Here is a 21,904-nt window from a genome sequence, read left to right on the forward strand (position 1 = left end):
CTCAAGGGAGCAGGCTCCAGGTAAGCTGGGAATCAGGATGATACTGGTGCAGGGGGTGGGACCAAACTGAGAGTCACTGAGAGTCCCCACCCTTGGCTTTCTGGGGGGCTACTCTGACAGGGCCTTGACTTTATCTCACTAGCCAATCATCACTTGGATTCAGGTTGTTTTAAGACCTCTATTTTTATTATTGCTGGTGTTACTCAGTTAACCTTTGCCCTACATCATACTAATTTTGCTTGCCAGGATCCCAACCTGCCCTATGGGGTGAAAAATATCTATGTGCACATGCAAAGTGTGTGAAGCCCTGGTCTGAAGCTGCCTGTGGGAATCTTCTCCTAGAATGTCTCAGTGTCTGCTGTCAAATTCTTTTTGTTTAAAACCAGAGGTTCCTTATTAGCAGATTTGGCTAAGTGGAAAGAGCACACAGGTTCGATTCTGGTATAGGGCAGTGCTTGGCAAACTGTGGCTCAAGAGCCACATGCGGCTCTTTGGTCCCTTGAGTGTGGCTCTTCCACAAAATACCAAGTGCTGACGCGCATGTACAGTGCAATTGAAACTTCCTGGCCCATGCGAAGAAGTCGGTTTTCGGCTCTCAAAAGAAATTTCAATCATTGGCTCTGTTGACTAATGAATTTGCTCTGGTCTAAGGCATATACTCGGGTTGGGGACTCCATGCCCAGTGTTGGGCTTGTAGGAGGCAGCCAATAAATGATTCTATCTCTCTCTCTCTCTTCTCTGTGAAATATATATATATATATATATATATATATATATATATTCAATATAATATATATATTTATACATTATATATACTAAATTATATATATATATATATATATATATATATATATATATATATATATATATATATAGATATACACACACACACACACACACACACAATAAATAAAACCAGAGGTTCCAAGAGGTTTACCTATGTGGATGTGTATGCTGACACCAAACTGAAAGGGAAGCTGAGTGCTATTTTCCTGGTTGCATCTGTCTCTGGGATGTTCAAAAATCCCACCATCAATGACTGAGATCAAATCTGAAATCCAGCCCACATAATCTACAAGCAAATGGAACTTTAATGCCAGCCTGGGTCTTTTCTTAATCTCTTTTCGTGAGATTTGTTGGGTGGGAATGGGATTTGGGAAAGGGAAGCAGATGATGGATTTGGAGTGGAGAAAGAGGAACTGTTTGAAACAACTTTGAGGGAGAAAGGAGATGAAATGGAACTGAGAGCTCTGAGATGAAGGGACATGGATGAAGCTTAAGAAAGGAGTAGGAGAAACCTTCTTTGGCTAGAAGAGATCAGAGAAACACTGAAATGGAATTCAAATGGTTAGGTTTTTATAAAGTAAATTATAGTATACTAGGTATTCAGAATAGGAGAGAATATCTTATGAACTCCTTATGAAGAATCCATATTCTATGACTAACCATTTTGCAACTTACCTCTATAATCGAACCAACATTTTGCCATTTCTGAGCAGGAAGTCTCTATGAGTTTACTTATAAACTTTTCATTATATATTTCTAAAAGAGACTCTTAATTTACATACTTCTACATTAAAGTTTTAAAATTATTTTCTTTTTTTTTTTTAACTTATTTTCTTATAAAATGTGAGAGGATGGGGCAAGGCAAAGATAGAAAGAAAGAGATTAGGAATGAGAAAGAGACATTGATTTATGGTTCCATTCAGTCATGCATTTATTGGTTGCTTCTTGTAAGTGCTCTGACTTCGGATTTAATCTGAAACCTTTGCATATTGGGACTATCTGAACTAATTGGCCAGGTCAATTTACATAGCGCTAGCCGAAACCAGTTTGGTTCAGTGGATAGAGCGTCGGCCTGCGGACTGAAAGGTCCTGGGTTCGATTCCGGTCAAGGGCACATCCCAAATAGGATGTGTGCAGGAGGTAGCTGGTCAATGTTTCTCTCTCATCAATGTTTCTAACTCTCTATCCCTTTCTCTTCCTTTCTGTATAAAATCAATAAAATATATTTAAAAAAATAAAATAGCCAAGGCCAGTTTGGCTCAATGGATAGAGCGTCGGCTTGGGGACTGAAAGGTCCCCGGTTCGATTCCAGTCAAGGGCATGTACCTTGGTTGCGGGCACATCCCCAGTAGGGGGTGTGCAAGAGGCAGCTGGTCGATGTTTCTCTCTCATCGATGTTTCTAACTCTCTATCTCTCTCCCTTCCTCTCTGTACAAAATCAATAAAATATATTTTAAAAAAATAAATAAAAATTAAAAAATAAAATATATTTTAAAAAAAGAAACATCAATGATGAGAGAGAATCCTTGATCAGCTGCCTCTTGCATGCCCCCCACAGGTGATTCAACCTGCAACCTGGGTATGTAGCCTTGACCTGAATCAGACCTGGGACCCTTCAGTCCACAGGCTGATGCTCAATCAACTAAGCCAAAACAGCTAAGGCAAGATTTTACTTTTCATTTCAGTTTCCTCCCCAGCCAAATGGGATTGAAGGGTGTGGAGAAATTCAAGGGAGGATTACAAAGGTGCAAATCAGATTACGCATATTAACAAGGTTAGTCTACCCTAGCCTGCAGGAGTAAGAGGAGATCCCATCAACCAGACTTCTGAACATCCTATCCCCACCCTCGACCAGGAGTCCCACCCCCAGGGAAGAGGCTTAGTGGGTGAGTTCTTAAACGGATTGACTCTCCTAGTGGTATATATATAGGCCAGGGTCACATTACTAAGCATTTAACTGGAAGGAGACTGGCTTCAGAGACTCTTCTTGGAGACACACTTCAGGACTCACTCAAGGGAGCAGGCTCCGGGTAAGCCGGGAGTCAGGATGATACTGGTGCAGGAGGTGGGACCAAACTGAGAGCCATGGAGGTATTGCTCCCTGCCCTTGACTTTCTGGGTGGCTACTTTAGCAGGGCCTTGACTTTACCTCATAAGCCAATGATCACTTGGATTCAGGTTAAAAATTCTTGTTAAAAATTCTTGTTAAAAATACCAATACCAGGATTCCAAACTGACCTATGAGGTGACATATATCTATCTGTACTTGCAAAGGGTCCTGAAGTACTGTCCTGAAGCTGCATGTAGGAATCCTCTTCAGGACTGTGGTCACATGTTTTTGTTTAAAACCACAGATTCAGGTTATTTTATTTATTTATTTGTTATTTTTAAAAATATTTTTTATTGATTTTTTACAGAGAGGAAGGGAGAGGGATAGAGAGCTGGAAACATTGATGAGAGAGAAACATCCATCACCTGCCTCCTGCACACATCCTATTGGGGATGTGCCCAAAACCAAAGTATATGCCCTTGACCGGAATTGAACCTGGGACCTTTCAGTCCACAGGCTGACGCTCTATCCACTGAGCCAAACTGGTTTGGGCTGGATTCAGGTTATTTTATTTTATTTTATTTTTTTAATATATTTTATTGATTTTGTACAGAGAGGAAGGGAGAGATAGAGAGTTAGAAACATCGATGAGAGAGAAACATCGACCAGCTGCCTCTTGCACACCCCCTACTGGGGATGTGCCCGCAACCAAGGTACATGCCCTTGACTGGAATCGAACCGGGGACCTTTCAGTCCCCAAGCCGATGCTCTATCCACTGAGCCAAACCAGTCCCAGCTGGATTCAAGTTATTTTAGATACATGCTTTCATTATTGCTGGTGTCCCTCAGCCTTGCCCTAAAGATCATTAAAATGCTAGCTAAAAATACAGATAACAGGATCCCAATCTGACCTAAGAGGTGATCTATCTGCATGTGCAAAGGGCCCTGAAGTACTGGCCTGAAGCTGCGTGTGAGAATCCTCTTCTAGAATGTCTCAGTGACTGTTGTCAAATATTTTTGTTTAAAGCCAGAGATTCTGCCCTAGTCTGTTTGGCTTAGTAGATAGTGGTCCAGGGTTCAATTTTAGTCCTGGGCTATGGACTCCATCCCCAGTGCTGGGCCTGTAGGAGGCAGCCAATAAATGATTCTCTCTCATCATTGATCTTTCTCTCTCTTCTTATCTTTTTCTTTCTGAAATCAATAAAAATATAATTTAAAATAAAACCAGAGATTCCAAGAGGTTTACCTAAGTAGATGTGTAAGCTGACACCAAACAGAAGGGGCAGTTGAGTGCTATTTTCCTGGTTCCGTGTGTCTCAGGAAGAATAGATGATCAAAACACTCACCCCAATGACTCATTGCTGTCCTGCCAATGACTTTGAGTTGAATGTATTCTCCTTCCTTCTTATTCTCCTAATCCCCTGTTGACGGTTTTGCCTTCTGGTTACACATGTGCATGGTGCTTCACCTGGGGTCTCTGCATAAAATCAAGCTTTGGTATCAGGACCTTGCTCCTGGGCTTACAAATCTTTCTCTCTTCTACGTAGCACAAGATCACTTTTTTTGTGATGGTTAAGGGCAATGGTGAATTTGTCTAGGTTGTGTAATTCCTTTTAAGTTGAAAAATAGATAGACTTTGCTTCTAAATCCTTAAATATTATAATAACTCATTTGGATATGCTGTTCATACAAGGAGGGAAGGGTTAATGCTGATTGAACTTTTAATGATGATATCTTTTTGTCCACAAAACCACTTATGACTTGCATGTTGCTTGTTTTTGTTTTGTTTTTTGTTTGTTTGTTTGTTTTAGAGTCCACAGCTGATCTTCACTCGGGGCAACCTGACATTAAACAAAAGAGAAGGTGACAGGAAGACTGGACGGCAGCTGCCCACTGGAACTCTTTTGGAAGCTCCTAGTGCCTTCTACAGAGAGGGAGGCCAGAGCAGACCTCAGCTTCCCACATTTCCTCACTCCTTCAGGATCACACGGACTGAAGGACAATCTCTTCTAATAGACACCCTCACCACACTATGGCCTATCCAGCGTACTTGGCCAAGCTCCAGGCAAAGGCCAGCTGCCCCATCTGCCTGGATCACCTGAGAGACCCCGTGACCACTGAGTGTGGGCACAACTTCTGTCCCTCCTGCATCCACCAGCGCTGGGAAGGTCTACAGGACACCTTTCCATGTCCTGTCTGCCTCCACCACTGCCCTGACAGGAGCTTGAAGAGGAACCCCCAATTATGTGACATGATAGAGATTGTCCAGCAGATCCCCACCTCAGGGAGCCAGAGGAAACTGCAGGAAGAAATACCTCTGTGTGGGAAGCACAACGAGGCTCTGACCCTGTTCTGTGAGAAAAACATGGAGCTTCTGTGTGCCCAGTGCAAGGTCTCCTCCGATCACCAGGATGGGCCCGTGATCTCCATTGAAGAAGCTGCAGCTATTCACAGGAGCATGCTCAAAGGGCACATTGGTGTCTTCACTAATAACCTTAAAAACGCCAAAAGTGAATATAAAAACCAAGTTGCAAATACTTGGGAAGTGAAGAAAAAGATGGAAAAATGGAGGGAGGAATTGGACTTGGAGTGTAAAGAACTTAAGTGTTTCTGGGAAATAGAGCGACACAAAATTGATAACAATCTACCTATAGAAGAGAAGGATGCTGAAGAAAAATTAATTGAAAATGGGAGGCAAATTTCATACCATGTGTTTAGGCTAAGCAATCTGTTAAGTGAAATAGAAGACAACTGTTTGCAGACAGACCTGGACTTACTCACGGATATTGAAAGGATCCACAACAGCTATGGAAACTTAGAGACTCCAGCAGTGTTTTCATGTGAATTAAAGAAGGAGTCTTACAATCTCCCCCCAAATTATTTGGGCCTGCACAAAATGATCCGCACGTTTCAGGTAGATTTGACACTGAATCCTCGAATAGCCCATACAAGTCTCAATATCTCAAAAGATAGAAAAAGTGTGACCTATAGGAAATCAGATGATCTTCCTAATCACCACGCATTTACTTCTTACCCAGCTGTCCTGAGTTCTGAGGGATTTGATGCTGGCAGGCATTTTTGGGTGTTAAAAATAAGAGGCACAGGTGAATGTTTGTTAGGTTTCTGTAAAGAATGTATCCCCAGAGATATTCTCATATTGTCATCCCCAAGCAATGAATGCTGGGAATACCAGCAGAAGAATCAAACATTCCGCCTTGTCTGTACAGGACAATATCACATTGGCATTTTTCTGGACTATGAGTTGGGAGAGGTTTCATATTATAATTTGAATAACAGGTCATTCTTGAATGGATTCAGTGATACCTTCACAGAGAAACTCATGCCTTATTTCTCCATTGCACCTTCTTCAGAATCTCTTACAATCAGTATCATCAAAGTCTAGTGATGAACAATTTGGAAGAAATTTTGTATGTGCTTATTTTCTTCCCTCTTTATTGAAAGGAATACTTTATTGAAAGGAATCAAGATCCTGATTCCAGTCTTGATGTTTGAATGTTGAAATCTTAAAAGGACTCACCCTTCTCTCCTCTTTGACCTTACACCTGGGAAAGCTGATGGGAAAACACCGGTGCTCCATCCTTGGGTGCAGGTGGGAAGTTCCAATTAGTGTGGGCAGGCTCCCAGCAACAGCACCCAGTAACTACCATGAACCCCACAAGCTAGTCCCTTTTCCCTGTGCTCCCAGCCCACTTTTTCTGGTATGACAAGACATTCCAAGGAACAGCCACTGGGCCAAGCTTCAAAACCTGTGTTTTACAGTGTATGACCTGCCAAGGTCACATACTCATTTTTGACCTTATGTGAAATTGTGAAGCTTTAAGAACACGCTCCTGTATGGTATTGTTTACAGTGTTTGGAAATAAAGTTTTACTGTGCATATCTCTGTACTATTTGTCTCTCCATAGCTGTAAGAGTTTCTCAGCAGAGATTTCACTGAGGTACAACAGACCCCTCTCCCTCTCCCTCTGCCTAGTTCTTTCTATAACACACCCTTAGGTGAGGATGTAAAAAGTGTGGAATTCACAGGTTTCTTATCATGGTTCCATGCTCAAATCACATCTTCAGTTCTTCAGCCCTGGACTCCCTGGAAGAACAGGGTCCACCTGACAGTTACAGCTTCATTGCACTGCACTGTTATTCTACCAAGCAGCCTGGGGGCAGCAGCCATCCAGGCTTCCCTCGGGGCTTAGAGGCAAACACTTGGGTTTGAGACTTTCACGTATTCTGTCCATTGATCCTAACAAAATCATCTGCACCGGAGGCTGAAAACAGATCTGAATTTCTAATACAGGTTTGTCTTACCTCATCAAGCCCATTTAGACATCTTATTGAATTATGCATCCAGCAAATTTTTTTCCCCCATTGACTTTCAGAGAGAGTGGAAGGTAGTGGGGAGACAGAGAAAGATAAATATCGATGTGTGAAGGACACATGCATTGGATGCCTCCTTCACAAGCCCTGACCAGGGCCTGGGACCAAACCTGGAACCAAGGAATCTACCCATGAGCAGAATCTAACCCTGGACCCTTCAGTTTGAGGCCAATGTTCCATCCACTGAGCCAAACCTGATAGGGCCATCCAGCAAACCTTTTATGAGCTCTTAATAGGTATGTGGCACTGAGCCAGAAGCCTGGATGCACAGATCACCTCAGAGTCCCCACTATGAGAGAACTGACCCCCCCAGGCAATTGAGATCATGTAACTTGAGGACTTTCTCCACAGGAATGGCTGTGTCCAAACAGGGTGAGCAAAACTAACACCTGGATTATAGCAATTTTCCAATGGATATCATTTCCAGTTATTTGTTGGGAAGCATTTTAAAAATTAGAACAATATAGATAAATTTAATGAAAATCACTTGTTAAGTAAAACACACTGAAAAGCAAATTGCTCTCTCATCTTGAAGAGAGGTCACCCAACCTCCTTAGACCTTTCCTGCCTGACCATCCTTACCTGTGTTCTGTATCAAAGAGGGTCAACTTGAAGTGCAGGCAGATAGACAAAACCGGTTTGGCTCAGTGGGTAGAGCATTGGCCTGTGACTGAAGGGTCTCAGGTTTGATTCCGGTCAAGGGCATGTGCCTTGGTTGTGGGTACATCCCCGGTGGGAGGTGTGCAGGAGGCGGCTGATCGATTTTTCTCTCACTTGATGTTTCTAGCTCTCTATCCTTCTCCTTTCCTCTCTGTAAAATACCAATTAAACACACACACACACACAAAAAAAAAAAAAAAAAAAGAAAAAGAAAGAAAGAAAGAAATGCAGGCAGATAGGGCAGGGGTCCAGTGGAAAACAAATCAGGTGAAACATTGGCAGGGGCAGACATGAAAGGTTGAGCCAGGCTACCCACAGGAATCAACCACACAAGAAATATTATATAATAAAAGCCTAATTAAGTGTCCATTCAACCAATCAAAATGTAATATGCTAATGATATGTTAAGGCTGCTCAACCACTCGCTGTGATGTGCACTGACCGCCAGAAGGCAGATGCTCTGACTTTTAGGTTAGCTTAGTGCTGGGGTCCCACCCATTGGGACTGAACAAGATAGGCTGGGCATGCTCTGGAGCTCTCCCATATCCCTCCCCAGCCCTGATGGTGCATTGGTGGGGCCCTTGGCCTGGCCTGCATCCTCTTGCCACCCAGGACCCCTCAAGGAGAGCCAACTTTGGTCCGATCCTGCAGGCCAGGCTGAGGGACCCCAGTGGTGCACTAGGCCTCCAGTAATAAAATGTTTGTGGACTCAAAGCAGGAGTCATGGGAAACTAAAGCAGTGCCTGCAGTAAACAAGATGTATGAACAGGTAGAGACAGAAAAAGCTCATCATAGGAACAGAGAAACAGAGAAAGTGCATTGCTGGGCAAAAACAATTCAGGAAGTCACAGGTGATCACACAGATGGACAAAAGCAGGCTTGTGGCAAATGCATGCCCCTTGACTACAAGGCTTTAACAGGCATCCCACTATTGGGCCCCTCTCCCCTTGCCAGGAGTCTAAATCAGCTTTAATAAATTTTCCATACTCTTGCTTAAATCTTCTGGTCCATGTAGCTCACTCAGCATCTCGAGACACGATCCCAGGATAAACAACTTGGCTCATCTTTACAGTCATCATATCCACCAAGTGAAAAAAAATCCTAAAAATATGCAATACACAAGCATAGGCACTCATTATATTTTAATTGTTTCATAATATTATATGAGACTTCTATGTGGTGTGTTCTACAATTTCCTCTTTAAAAAGTAATTTGAAGAACTCTAGCCAGATTGGCTCAGTTGATAGCCTGTTGATCTGCGGACCAAAGGGTCTGAGTTCAACTCTGATCAAGGCCACATACTTTGGTTGCAGGCTCATGCAGGAGGAATCAATTGTTGTTCTCTTACATCAATGTTTCTCTTGGTCTTTCCCTCCCTCTTGCACTTTCCCTAATTTCAATGGAAAAATTATTCTTGAGTGAGGATTAACAAAAGATAAATAAATAATTTACAAGCATTTATTTGAGCCCAAAATGATGATAACTGCTGGGAAGCAAGATATCAAATGTTCCCTATAATTTCTTTTTACAAAAAGTATATGTACAGATTTTTGTTTTGTTTTCACAGCCACATGCAGACATATTTCATGCATTGCTTGAAACCCACTCCAGAGAGGCGCTTGTGATGTTGATGATGTGTTCTTTGGTCACTACCTCCCTGATGGCAGAAAGGCCCTTCTCTCCACTCTTCTTTTCGGGAGCCATTATGCCAGGCCCACATTGGAAAGGAAGAAAAGATTTTATGTTTATCATTATTTAAATATATTTTTATTGATTTCAGAGAGGAAGGGAGAGGGAAATAAAACATCTATGATGAGAATCATTGATCAGCTGCCTCCTACCTGCCTCCTACTGGGGATTAAGCCTGCAACCTGGGTGTGTGCCTTTGACCAGGATCGAAACTGGAAACCTTTAGTCCATAGGTCCATGCTCTATCCACTAAGCCAAATCAGTTAGGACAAGATTTTACTTTTCATTTCAGTTTCCACCTCAGCCAAATGGGATTGAAAGGTGTAGAGAAATTTAAGGGAGGATTATAAAGGTGCAAATTAGATTACACATATTAACAAGGTTAGTCTGCCCTAGCCTGCAGGAATAAGAGGAGATCCCATCAACTAGACTTCTGAAAATCCTCCTATCCCCACCCTCGGCCAGGAGTGCCACCTCCAGGGAGGAGCCTTAGTGGGTGAGGTCTTAAAGGGATTGACTCTCCTAGTGGTATATATATAGGCCAGGGTCACATTACTAAGCATTTAACTGGAAGGAGACTGGCTTCAGAGACTCTTCTTGGAGACACACTTCAGGACTCACTCAAAGCTGCAGGCTCCAGGTAAGCCGGGAGTCAGGATGATACTGGTGCAGGAGGTGGGACCAAACTGAGAGCCATGGAGGTATTGCTCCCTGCCCTTGGCTTTCTGGGTTACTACTCTAGCAGGGCCTTGACTTTACCTCATAAGCAATGATCACTCGGATTCAGGTTATTTTAAGACACATGCTTTCATTATTGCTGGTGTCCCTCAGTTAGCCTTGCCCTATGTCATAAAAATGCTGCTAAAAATACAGATACCAGGATCCCACTATGGGGTGACAAATATCTGTTCTTGCAAAGTACCTTGAAGTGGTGGTCTGAAGCTGCCTGTGGGAATCTTCTTCTAGAATGTCTCAGTGTCTGTTGTCAAATTCTTTTTGCTTAAAATCAGAGGTTCTGCCCTAGTCGATTTGCCTCAGTGGATAGAGTGCCAGCGTTCAATTCTTGTCAAGGGCATATACCCAGGTTGTGGACTCCATCCCCAGTGTGGGGCCTGCAGGAGGCAGAGAGGATATGATTCTTGTCATTGATGTTTCTATTCTTTCTCTCCTCTTTTTCTCTCTGAAATCAATGAAAATATATTTTAAAAATAAAGCCAGAATTTCCAAAAAGTTTACCTAATTGGATATGAATGCTGAGATTTGGGAACAGGGAAGCAGATGATGGATTTGGAGTGGAGAAAGGGACTAGTTTGAAACAACTGGGGGAGAAAGGAGATGAAGTAGATCTGAGAGCTCTGAGATGAAGGGAAATGGATGAAGCTTAAGGGAGTAAGAGAAACCTTTGACTAGAAGAGAGCAGAGAAACACTGAAATGGAATTCAAATTGTCAGGTTTCTAAAAAGTAAATTATAGAGCATTCTAGGTATTCAGAATAGGAGAGAAAATCTTATAAACTCATTATGAAGAACCCATATTCTATAACTAACCTTTTTGCAACTTCTACCAACCTTTTGCCATTTCTGGGCATTAAATTTCTATGAGTTTACTTGTAAAGTTTTCATTATATATTTCTAAAAGAGACTCTCCTTTTACATTCTTCTACTTTAAATTTTTTAAATTATTTTCTTTTTAATTAATTAATTTTTTTTTTTATAAAGAGGGAGAGGATGGGGCAAGGCAGAGAGAGAAAGAGAGATTTGGAATGAGAGAGACACATTGATTTGTGGTTCCATTCAGTCATGCATTTATTGGTTGCTTCTTATAAGCACTCTGATTTTGGATTTAATTTGAAACCTTTGCATATTGGGACTATCTGCACTAACTGGCCAGGTCAATTTACATACCACTAATGCCATTCATTACCACAATGTAACATAATTATCAACAAGGTTTTTTAATCCTCAAATATCCAACTTCCAACTGAATTTTGATCAAATATTTCAAAATGAAATGAAATTAGATTTATACAGTACATACATAATAACTGACTTCTATGGCTTTTAGTCAACTATACTTGTACTTGAAGGCCTGAGTCAGAGAAGAGGCGGTACAGATTCCAGTGTGGGTCTGGGAACCAGGTGCACCCAGGACAGGAGGTGGATGTGCTGGTGTACTGAGTCCAGCAGAGAGGGAATTCAGCCTTCCCAGGTGCTTGTTCTCTTCAAGCCCTCAGTGGAGTGGATGTTGCCCATTGACATGTGGAGGGCTGCTTTGCTCATCCACAGATTCAAATACTAATCTCTCCCAGAAATCTCCTCACAGTCACGGTCACACCCAGAATCAGTGTGTCAGCTGATACCTGGCTATCCAGTGGCCCGATCAAGTTGGCAGGTTAAATTAACGAGATTATTTGAAAGTTTTCTCAGTCCCTCATGTTTCCTGTAAATAGGTGCTTTGGAACTCTGAATGGATTTATATTCATTTATCTGGCAAAACTTCCTTACAAATAATGATATAGTATAGTCCCTCCAACAGTTCTATGATGTCTATTTTTTTGTTTGTTTATGGAGAGGGAGGGAGAGTGCCAGAGAAACATCAATGTGAGAGCAATGCCTAGATTAGTTGTCTCTCTTACATGACCCAACCAAAGATGGAACTGTGACCTGGTGCACTGGACAACATTCTAACCAAATGTTTTTGGAGAAGGAGGGAGAGTGCCAGAGAAATATCAATGTGAGAGTGATGCCTAGATTAGTTATCTCTCTTACATGACCCAACCAAAGATGGAACTGTGACCTGGTGCACTGGACAACATTCTAACCACACTTTTATAAAAAATATATGCTTATATATTTTTCTATTAATAGGATTTTAGATTTAGAGAAATGGGAGTAAGAGAGAGCGAGAGAGAGACTGATTTGTTCAGCTTGTTTTTGCATTCATTCCTTGATTATTGCTTGGGCACTGGTGATGAACTGAACTTGAAACCTTGACAGATCTGCACCATGCTCCAGTCAACAGCTCTCTGGCCAAGATCACATTTTTTCCAATATTTTTTTACTTTAATGAAGTTGGTACAGACAATGCCCATTTAAAAGTCTTATCCCTACAGCCCCAGAGGCCTCCCCAGACCTGCACTTCGCACCCTGCTCTCAGCCCTGCCCTGCAGCTGTGACATGGAGGGAGTGACCTGGGGCCTTCTCCTTGTGCTGGCAGGCCTGCCTGCCTTGGAAGCCAACGACCTGATTGATAAAGACAGTTCCTTTTCTTACGACTGGGAGACCCTGCAGCTGGGCGGGATGATCTGCGCTGCGCTCCTCTGCATCGCTGGAATCATGTTCGCTCTGAGTGGCAAGTGCAAATGCAAGTGCAATTGCAATCTCAGCCCCTTCTCTGAGAAAGCTGTTCCACTCACCACGTCAGGCTCTGCCAGTATCGTCTGAGGGAGGACCAGCTCCCATGCGGTTGGTTCCCTCCCCACTTGGGGGCCTTAGGCTCCTTCTGATCAGGAGGCTGTTCAAAGCTTATTTCTAAATTAAACTGGTCTCACTCCTCAATAAATAAGTAAGTAAATAAATAAATAAATAAATAAATAAATAAATGTCATATCCCAGGCCGAAATGTACAAATAAAGTAAAATATAAAGAGTAGCGTTCACACACTTCTGCATGAATAACTTTATTAAATGTTGACAAAAATGAAAACTTTTCTGGAATCTTCTGACAGGATTTTTCTTTACTATGGAAATGCTTTCTCTTCAGTGAAGCCATCTTTGGTGTGAGTCTTTACTCTCACCTTATCTGTCATCTTGATTCCAACCTGATCTTCTCTCCTTTTGGTCAGACCTTCAGATTTTAAAAATAGCTTCAAGCTCATGAAAGGTCATTTTTCCACAGTTCAGTTCACTGAAAAACTCCCACCTCACTGAAAGCCATAGTCCAGGAGTGAGGCAATCACTTGCTAGGACTTCCGGGCCAATTAGAAGTATTATGATCATTTGCATTGTCCACCTCATTTATCACAAGCCTCAGAATGCACAGTCCTGAAAAGACTGGCCTCCCTGTGCACAGGTAATATTTCAAAAGGAGAGGGCAATGTGAAGGAGGCTGAGTCTTGATCACCCAAAATCAGCACAATGAAAACAATAATGAATAATGGCCACTAGAATTCAAATTAACAGAGGTTTTAAAGTGATGGAGGAGGGGGTAGTGTGGTGACTGATCAATTCCAGTTTGAACACCCAATTACCAAGGAACTTTTTTTTAACGATAAGAAAGGGTTGAGGAAAAAGAAAGAATATCTAAACCATTAAATGACCCCTGTTGTTCCTGATAAACTTCACTCACATCTTCCTCCTCCATTCCCTCCAAGAGAACCTGAGTTCACTGAAACTCCTCCCCATTTTAGACAGCATGACTGTTTGGGTTTCTTGAGGTGTGTTGTCATTTTCACCTTAAAGTGAATCTTATTGCTGTCCTGTCCAATGAGTTGGAGTTGAATGTATCCTCCTTCCTTATTCCCCAAGTTCCCTGTTGAGGGTTTTGCCTCCTGGTCACCTACATGCATGGTGTTTCAGCTGGGGTCTCTGCACAGAGGCAGCATCTGGTAGGCAGGACCTCGCTTCTGGGTTTACAAATCCTTCTCTCTTCCCCACAGCACAAGATCACTTTTTTTGTGTGTGATGGTTGAGGGCAATGATGAATTTACCTAAATTGATTAATTCCTTTTAAGTTGCAAAATAGATAGACTTTACTTCTAACTCCCCCCTTAAATATTGTTATAACTAGAGGCCCCGTGCATGCAATTGGTACATGGGGGTTTGGGTGCGGGTGGGGGTGTTGGGGAACCTAAGTCCAGACTGCACCCTCTCCAATCCGGGACCCCTCAGGGATGACAGCTGCATTGTTGTTTCTTTTTTTTTTCATGCTTAAGCCCATTGGAATTAGTAGGTATTCAAACTGTGTATACATTTTGGGGGGACACTCTGCATATCTCTAGTCAGTGGTGAAAGGAACCAACAGTGGACTTGGAACTTTAGACAGGGAATGTTGAGTTCTTCCTGCACGTCTCCCTCAGCAGCTGGCCCCAGCAGGTGGGAGGTTTGGTTTTCTTCGTCGCCCTGGGGAGGTGTGGCTTGGTAGCAACCATAGAGCCAGGTGGTGCCACCATCTTTGTGGCTATGGGGGCCACCATCTTTTTTCATGGAGTGATGGTTAATTTGCATATTACCCTTTTAAAAAAAAAAAAAAAATATATATATATATATATATATATATATATATATATATATTATTGATTTTTTACAGAGAGGAAGGGAGAGAGATAGAGAGCTAGAAACATCAATGAGAGATATCCATCAGCTGCCTCCTGCACACCCCCTACCAGGGATTTGCCCACAACCAAGGTATATGCCCTTGACCGGAATTGAACCTGGGACCTTTCAGTCCGCAGACCGACGCTCTATCCACTGAGCCAAACTGGTTTCGGCGTGCATATTACCCTTTTATTAGTATAGAAGATTATTAGTATAGATAACTGATTTGGACTACCTGACAAGCTGTTCATACAGGAAGGGAAGGGTTAATGCTGATTGAACTTTTAATGGTGATCTCTTTTTGTCCACAGAAACCACTTCTGACTTGCATGTTGCTTGGTTTTTGACTGGAGTCTACAGCTGATTTTCACTTGGGGAATCTGACATTTGATACAGGAGAAGGTGAAAGGAATGCTGGATGTCAGCTGCCCAGGGGAGCTCTGCTTAGGAACACAGCGGGAGGCCTGAGCAGACCTCAGCTTCTCACCTTTCCTCACTCCTGCAGGATCACACGGACTGAAGAGAGCCCTTTCTAATAGACACCCTCACTGCACAATGGCCTTTGACGCTTCCCTGGCCAACCTCCAAGCACAAGCCAGCTGCCCCCTCTGCCTGGATCACCTGAGAGACCCCATGACCACTGAGTGTGGGCACAACTTCTGTCCCTCCTGCATCCGCCAGCGCTGGGAAGGTCTACAGGGCACCTTTCCTTGTCCTGTCTGCCTCCACCACTGCCCTGACAGGAACTTGAAGAGGAACCCCCAAATATGCCACATGACTGAGATTGTTCAGCAGATCTCCACCTCAGGGAGCCAGAGGAAACTGCAAGAAGAAATACCCCTGTGTGGGAAGCACAATGAGGTTCTGACCCTGTTCTGTGAGGAAAACATGGAGCTTCTGTGTGCCCAGTGCAAGGTCTCCTCCGATCACCAGGATCAGTGCCTGATCCCCATTGAGAAAGCTGCAGCTAGTCACAGGTGGATGCTCAAAGGGCTCATTTGGATTTTCACTAATCACCTTGAAGTTTCTGAAACGATATTTACACAACAAGTTGCAAATACTTGGAAAGTGAAGGGAATGATGGAAAAGTGGAGGGAGGAATTGCATTGTGAATGTAATCAATTTAAGTATTCCTTGGAAATAGAGCAAGATGAGATTGATATTAATCTGCTTATAGAAGAGAAGGATGTTAAAGAAAAACTAATTGAGAATGGAAGGCACATTTCAAACCACATGTTTAGGCTAAGCAATCTGTTAATTGAAATAGAAGAGAAGTGTTTGCAGACAGACCTGGACTTACTTATAGGTATTGAAAGTAACCATAACAGTTATGAGAACCTAGAGCCCCCAGCATTCTTTGCATGTGAATTAAAGGATAGTTTCTTTCTCCCCCCAAATTATTTGGGCCTGCATAAAATGACCCACACGTTTCCGGTAGATTTGACACTGGATCCTGAAACTGCCCATCCAAGTCTCATTATCTCAAGAAAGAGAAAAATTGTGTGCTATAGGCCATCATTTGATCTTCATAATTCCCAGGCACGCACTTCTTACCCAGCCGTCCTGAGTTCTGAGGGATTTGATGGTGGCAGGCATTTTTGGCAGGTGGAGGTAAGAGGCACGGGTGAATGGTCCTTAGGTGTGTGTAAAGAATCTTTCCCCAGAAATACTCTCATATCACCATCCCCAAGCAATGGATGCTGGATTCATACATTTGGCCCTTTCCCTTTAGGACAAAGACAGATTGGTGTTTTTCTGGACTATGAGTTGGGAGAGGTTTCATTTTATAATTTGAATAACTACTCATACTTGTATGGAATCACTGCTACATTTACAGGAAAACTTAGGCCTTATTTCTCCATTGCATCTTCTTTAGACTCTCTTCTAATCAGAATCAACAGAGTCTAATGAGAAAAAAAAATCTGGAAGAGCCGAAACTGGTTTGGCTCAGTGGATAGAGTGTTGGTCTGCGAACTGAAAGGTCTCAGGTTCGATTCTGGTCAAAGGCATGTACCTTGGTTGTGGGCACATCTCCACTACGGGGTGTGCAAAAGGCAGCTGACCAATGATTCTCTCTCATCGATGTTTCTAACTCTATCCCTCTCTCTTCCTCTCTAAAAAAATCAATAAAATATATATTTTTTAAAATCTGGAAGAAATTTTGTATGTGCTTATTTTCTTCCCTTGTTATTGAAAGCAATCTTACCTAATAATAGACAAACATGTAAATTAACCATACCTCTGCTATAACACCAGACAATCAGGAGTGATATGCAAATTAACCCAACAAAGATGGCGGTTGATTTGCATATATAGTCATTCTGCCCCACCCCTGGTGTCTCAGGGCCTCTGGGCAGCATGGGAAGGTGGGGCTGGAGCGGAAGGAAGTGGCTCCAGGGCCCGAGCAGAAAGGAGCTGGGCCAGAGTGTAAAGGCGGTGCTGGCAGCCAAGGAAAGGAAAGCCTATTCTAGCATGGATCTTCATGCATTGGGCTTATAGTACTCACAATAAAGATCTTGATTCCAGTTTTGATGTTTGAATGTTGAGAGATTTTAGGATGCACACTTCTCTCCTCCTTGACTTTAAGCCTAGGAAAGTGGATGAGAAATTCCAGGTGCTGATGAGAAAGTTGGGTGCAGGAGGAAAGTTTCAAGCAAGCTTTGAATATATAACACCCACTAACCACCATGAATACTGCTAGCTAGTCCCTTTTTCCTGTTCTCTCAGTCATTTTGGGACCTACTCTAATATCCACCCTTCTGTCCATCCAAAGCCTCATCATGTGAGTAATAAACTTTTTCATACCCTTCTGATATGTGCTGAGTCATCGGGGAACATTTGAAACCAATTTTGGATGGCTCTACCTTGCCTATGAAAATGGTAACCACCATTGACATTGTGAGCAGGATTTTCTAGATATGAAGCACCCCACCAGGGCTCCCTCCTCTGGCTTTGGGTTGCACCACACCCTGGTTCCCTAGGGAGGGTGTCCTTGAAGTTTGTTCCGCATTTGCTGAGTTCTAGGGAGGCTGTGTTATAGATTTAATTGATCTAAGAAGTTTTGGTAAGAAACACATTCCAGCCCAGCAGTGGTGTCTCCGTGGTTGAGCGCTGACCTATAATCCAGGAATCATGGTTTGATTTCTGGTCAAGGCACTTGCCTTGGTTGCTAGCTCAATACCAGGTAGGGGGCGTGCAGAAGGCAGCCAATGGATAATTGTCATCATTGATATTTCTTTTTCCCTCTTCCTTTCTGAAACCAATAAAACTTTTATATTTTTTAAAAAGAAACACATTATTTACTTTGTATTATTTTCATATAATTTTCTTGGAATTCGAATTGTCTTATTTTTGTCTCATAAAATTTTCATGTATAGGGCTGAGAAAAGCAGATTGATTGTAAGGATACAAATATGTACAGTAATAATAAATAATACAAGAATAAACTTTTGTGCATTAACCACTGTAAATACTATATACTTTTGTTTTAAATCCTTACCTAATGATATGTTTGTTGATATAGAGAGAGAGGAAGAGAGAGAGAGAAACATCTATGAGAGAGAAGCACCAAAACAGTAGCTTTCTGTACTTGCCCTGACCAGATTGAACCTGAAAACTGTGCCCTGGATGGGAATCCAATCTGCGACCTTTTTGGTGTAAGAGACCATATTCCAACAAACTGAGCCACCCAGACAGGGCTGTAAACCTGCCTTTGACAATCCCTGTATGACCTCCAAAGGTCACATGGTTGCTTTTGACCTTATGTGAAATTGCCCACCTTTGAGCATGCTTCTGTTTGTATGCCTGTATGTGAATTGTTAACAATTTGGAAATAAAGTTGTAGTTTGCATATCTCTGTACTGTTTGACTATCTCCATATCTTTTTTTTTTTTAAATATATTTTATTGAGTTTTTACAGAAAGGAAGAGAAAGGGATAGAGAGTTAGAAACATCAATGAGAGAGAATCATCAATCAGCTGCTTCTTACACACCACCTACTAGGGATGTGCCCACAACCAAGGTACATGCCCTTGACTGGAATCAAACCTGGGACCTTTCAGTCTGCAGGCTGACACTCTGTCCATTGAGCCAAACTGTTTTGGCTATCTCCATATCTTGAAAAAATGCTCAGCAGAGCTCCCATTGAGGTACAAGTGACCCCTGCATTGATCAGAGTAGCCCTGCTATGCTGTGGTGATCTCAGGTGCTTATCTTATAAAGTGTCTTGTAGTCCAGCAGGGTGTTGCTCTATTACCCACCCAGGGATCTACCTCCCTCAGTCATGTGCTGTCACAGCACGGGTCACTACAACCAGAGAAAGAGGGTGCATTGAGTGGCCACCATGAGAACTGACAGCCAATACTAGGAAGAGACACACTTTTTTCTCTTTTTCCATTTTCTAAAAGCCATTGCAAGGTCCTACTTCTCTGCAAGGGGTGAAGAAGAAAGCAAGTGTTGGGAGGTAAAAAGCTACTGTTTGCCATAATTCCTGATTCCAATTAGACATTAGTGAAATGTACATTAATGATGGGTGCTAGAATGAAAAGTTCCTAAAACTTATAAATAGATTAACATGGGCATTTACAATAGTTTGACTTAATCCTATAGCAGATATTTCATTTAAATAAAATAAGCCTTAAAGCATTCATTATTTGGTAGCAATGTGAAGCTCTATTATTTTGAAACATTAGTGATCCACTAGAAAACGAATCATTGAGACTAATGTCTAAATGCAATGGAATGAATGGGGCTCCTGGGAACAGGTGGAGAGGTCAAGATGGCTGGGGCTTTGATCTCAAAGGTCCGGAAATGGCGGAGGGGGGCAGGCTGGAGGATCTGAGTGCTCAAAAGTGGAGGAGGGAGGAGAGTTGGTGGTGGCGTTGGGGTAGACTGTGGGGGGGGAGGGGGAGGGGGAGAGCGGGGAGGTGACGGGGGAAGCCACCCTCCCCTACAGCCACCAGGGCAGGAGGCAGTGCTTCCCGAGCTGGGCTGGCCCAGTGTGCTAGGTTATAAGAGAAGGCTTCAGGGTGGGATGGGGTCCGTGAAAAGCCAACTTTGGTCTTATTTTCCCTGGTCCCCGTGGGGCTTGCACTTGCCGGGTTGAGGCGAGTGCCCAGCCCAGGTGCACATCTGCCCCGGGAACTTCCCTGTGGGTCTGGCCTGACAGCCCTGGCTCCTTGGACATCCTGGGCACCATGCCGCTCAGCTCCGCTCTAACCGACAGGGGCGCATAGGGTGAATCTCCCATCTACCGGTTCCCACTCCACCCCATAACCTTACCCTCCCCCTGCATTGTCCTCATCCATAGGTGTTCATTTTTTGTCCAGACTCTTCCCGCACCCTCCCACACCTTCTTCCCCCTCGAGAATTGTCAGTCTACTCTCTTCATATGCCCCTTATTCTATTATATTCACGAGTTTATTCTGTTCATCATATTTTTTATTCACTTGATTTTTAACTTACTTGTTGATAGATACGTATTTGATGTCACTTTGTTGTTCACATTTTTTATCTTTACTTTTTTCTTCTTCCTCCTCTTCTTAAAGAACACCCTTCAACATTTCATACAATACTGACTTGGCAGTGATGAACGTCTTTAGCTTGTTCTTATCTATGAAGTTCTGTATCTTACCTTCAATTCTAAATGATAGCTTTGCTGAGTAAAGTAATCTTGGTTGTAAGTTCTTGTTATTCATCACTTTGAATACTTCTTGCCACTCTCTTCTGTCCTGCATATTTTCTGTTGAGATATCAGCTGACAGTCGTAATGGGTACTCACTTGTAGGTGACTAACTGTTTTCTTTTGCTGCTTTTAATATGCTCTCTTTGTCTTTTGCTTTTGGCATTTCATTTCATTTTATTTATTTATTTATTTTTATATATTTTATTGATTTTTACAGAGAGGAAGAGAGAGGGATAGAGAATTAGAAACATCAATGAGAGAGAGTCATTGATCAGCTGCCTCTTGCACACCCCTCACCCGGATGTGCCCGCAACCAAGGTACATGCCCTTGACTGGAATCGAACCTGGGACCTTTCAGTCCTCGCAGGCCAACACTCTATCCACTGAGCCAAACTGGTTTCGGCTGCTCTTGGCATTTTAATTATGATGTGTCTTGCTGTGGTCTTCCTTGGATTCTTCTTGTTTGGGGTTCTCTGCACTTCCTGGACTTGTATGTGTATTTCTTTCACCAGGTAGGGGAAGTTTTCTGTCATTATTTCTTTAAATGGGTTTTCAATATCTTGCTCTCTCTCTTCTTCTGGCACCCCCATAATTTGGATGTTGGTACACTTGAAGTTATTCCAGAGGCTCCTTACACTATCTTCATATTTTTGGATTCTTTTTGCTTTTATGCGTTCCTGGTTTGGTGTTTTTTGATTCTTTGTATTTCAAATCTTTGACTTGATTCTTGGGATTCTCTTGTCTGCTGTTGGATCTCTGTATATTATTCTTTATTTCAGACAGAGTATGCTTAATTTCTAGTTGGTCTTTTTTCATATCCTTGAGGGTCTCACTAAATTTCTCAGAGGTGTCGAAACCCGTTTGGCTCAGTGGTAGAGCATCGGTCTGCAGACTGAAAGGTCCTGGGTTTGATTCTGGTCGAGGGCATGTACCTTGGTTGCAGTCACATCCCCAGAGGGGGGTTGCAAGGGGTGGCTGGTTGATGTTTCTCTCTCATCGACGTTTCTAGCTCTCTATCTCTCTCCCTTCCTCTCTGTAAAAAATCAATAAAATATATTTTAAATAAAAAATTTCTTGGAAGTTTCTAGAAGATTCTTGAGTAACCTTATAACTGTGGTTTTTGAACTCTATATCCAGTCATTTGCTTCCTCCATTCCTCTCATTTGTGACATGTTTTTTTTGTCGCTGCATTTTGGCTGCTTCCCTGTGTTGATAGAGTGGCTTTGTGTTCTAGATTTCCTATATGGCCCAGTGGCTCAGCCTCCCCAGTCACCTAAGTTGGACACTCTTGGTGCACCCCTTTGTGGGCTGTGTGCACAGTCTTGTTGTA

At 42.6% G+C, this 21,904-nt stretch overlaps 2 protein-coding genes across 2 annotated transcripts; both read left to right on the forward strand.

Annotated features, from left to right (window-relative positions):
* Positions 1-4,868: 4,868 nt before the first annotated feature.
* Positions 4,869-6,239, forward strand: LOC311622917 (tripartite motif-containing protein 60-like; the record flags this gene model as incomplete). The annotated part of the gene is made up of 1 exon (XM_084884425.1): positions 4,869-6,239. One exon carries the CDS (start codon positions 4,869-4,871, stop codon positions 6,237-6,239), a length of 1,371 nt encoding a protein of 456 aa, XP_084740551.1.
* Positions 6,240-15,446: 9,207 nt separating this feature from the next.
* On the forward strand, positions 15,447-16,799 carry LOC311623299 (tripartite motif-containing protein 60-like; the record flags this gene model as incomplete). Its single annotated transcript, XM_084885311.1, has 1 exon — positions 15,447-16,799. One exon carries the CDS (start codon positions 15,447-15,449, stop codon positions 16,797-16,799), a length of 1,353 nt encoding a protein of 450 aa, XP_084741437.1.
* Positions 16,800-21,904: the final 5,105 nt, after the last annotated feature.

Source organism: Pipistrellus hanaki (assembly GCF_964339955.1).
Source record: "Pipistrellus hanaki genome assembly, chromosome: 5".
NCBI lineage: Eukaryota > Metazoa > Chordata > Mammalia > Chiroptera > Vespertilionidae > Pipistrellus > Pipistrellus hanaki.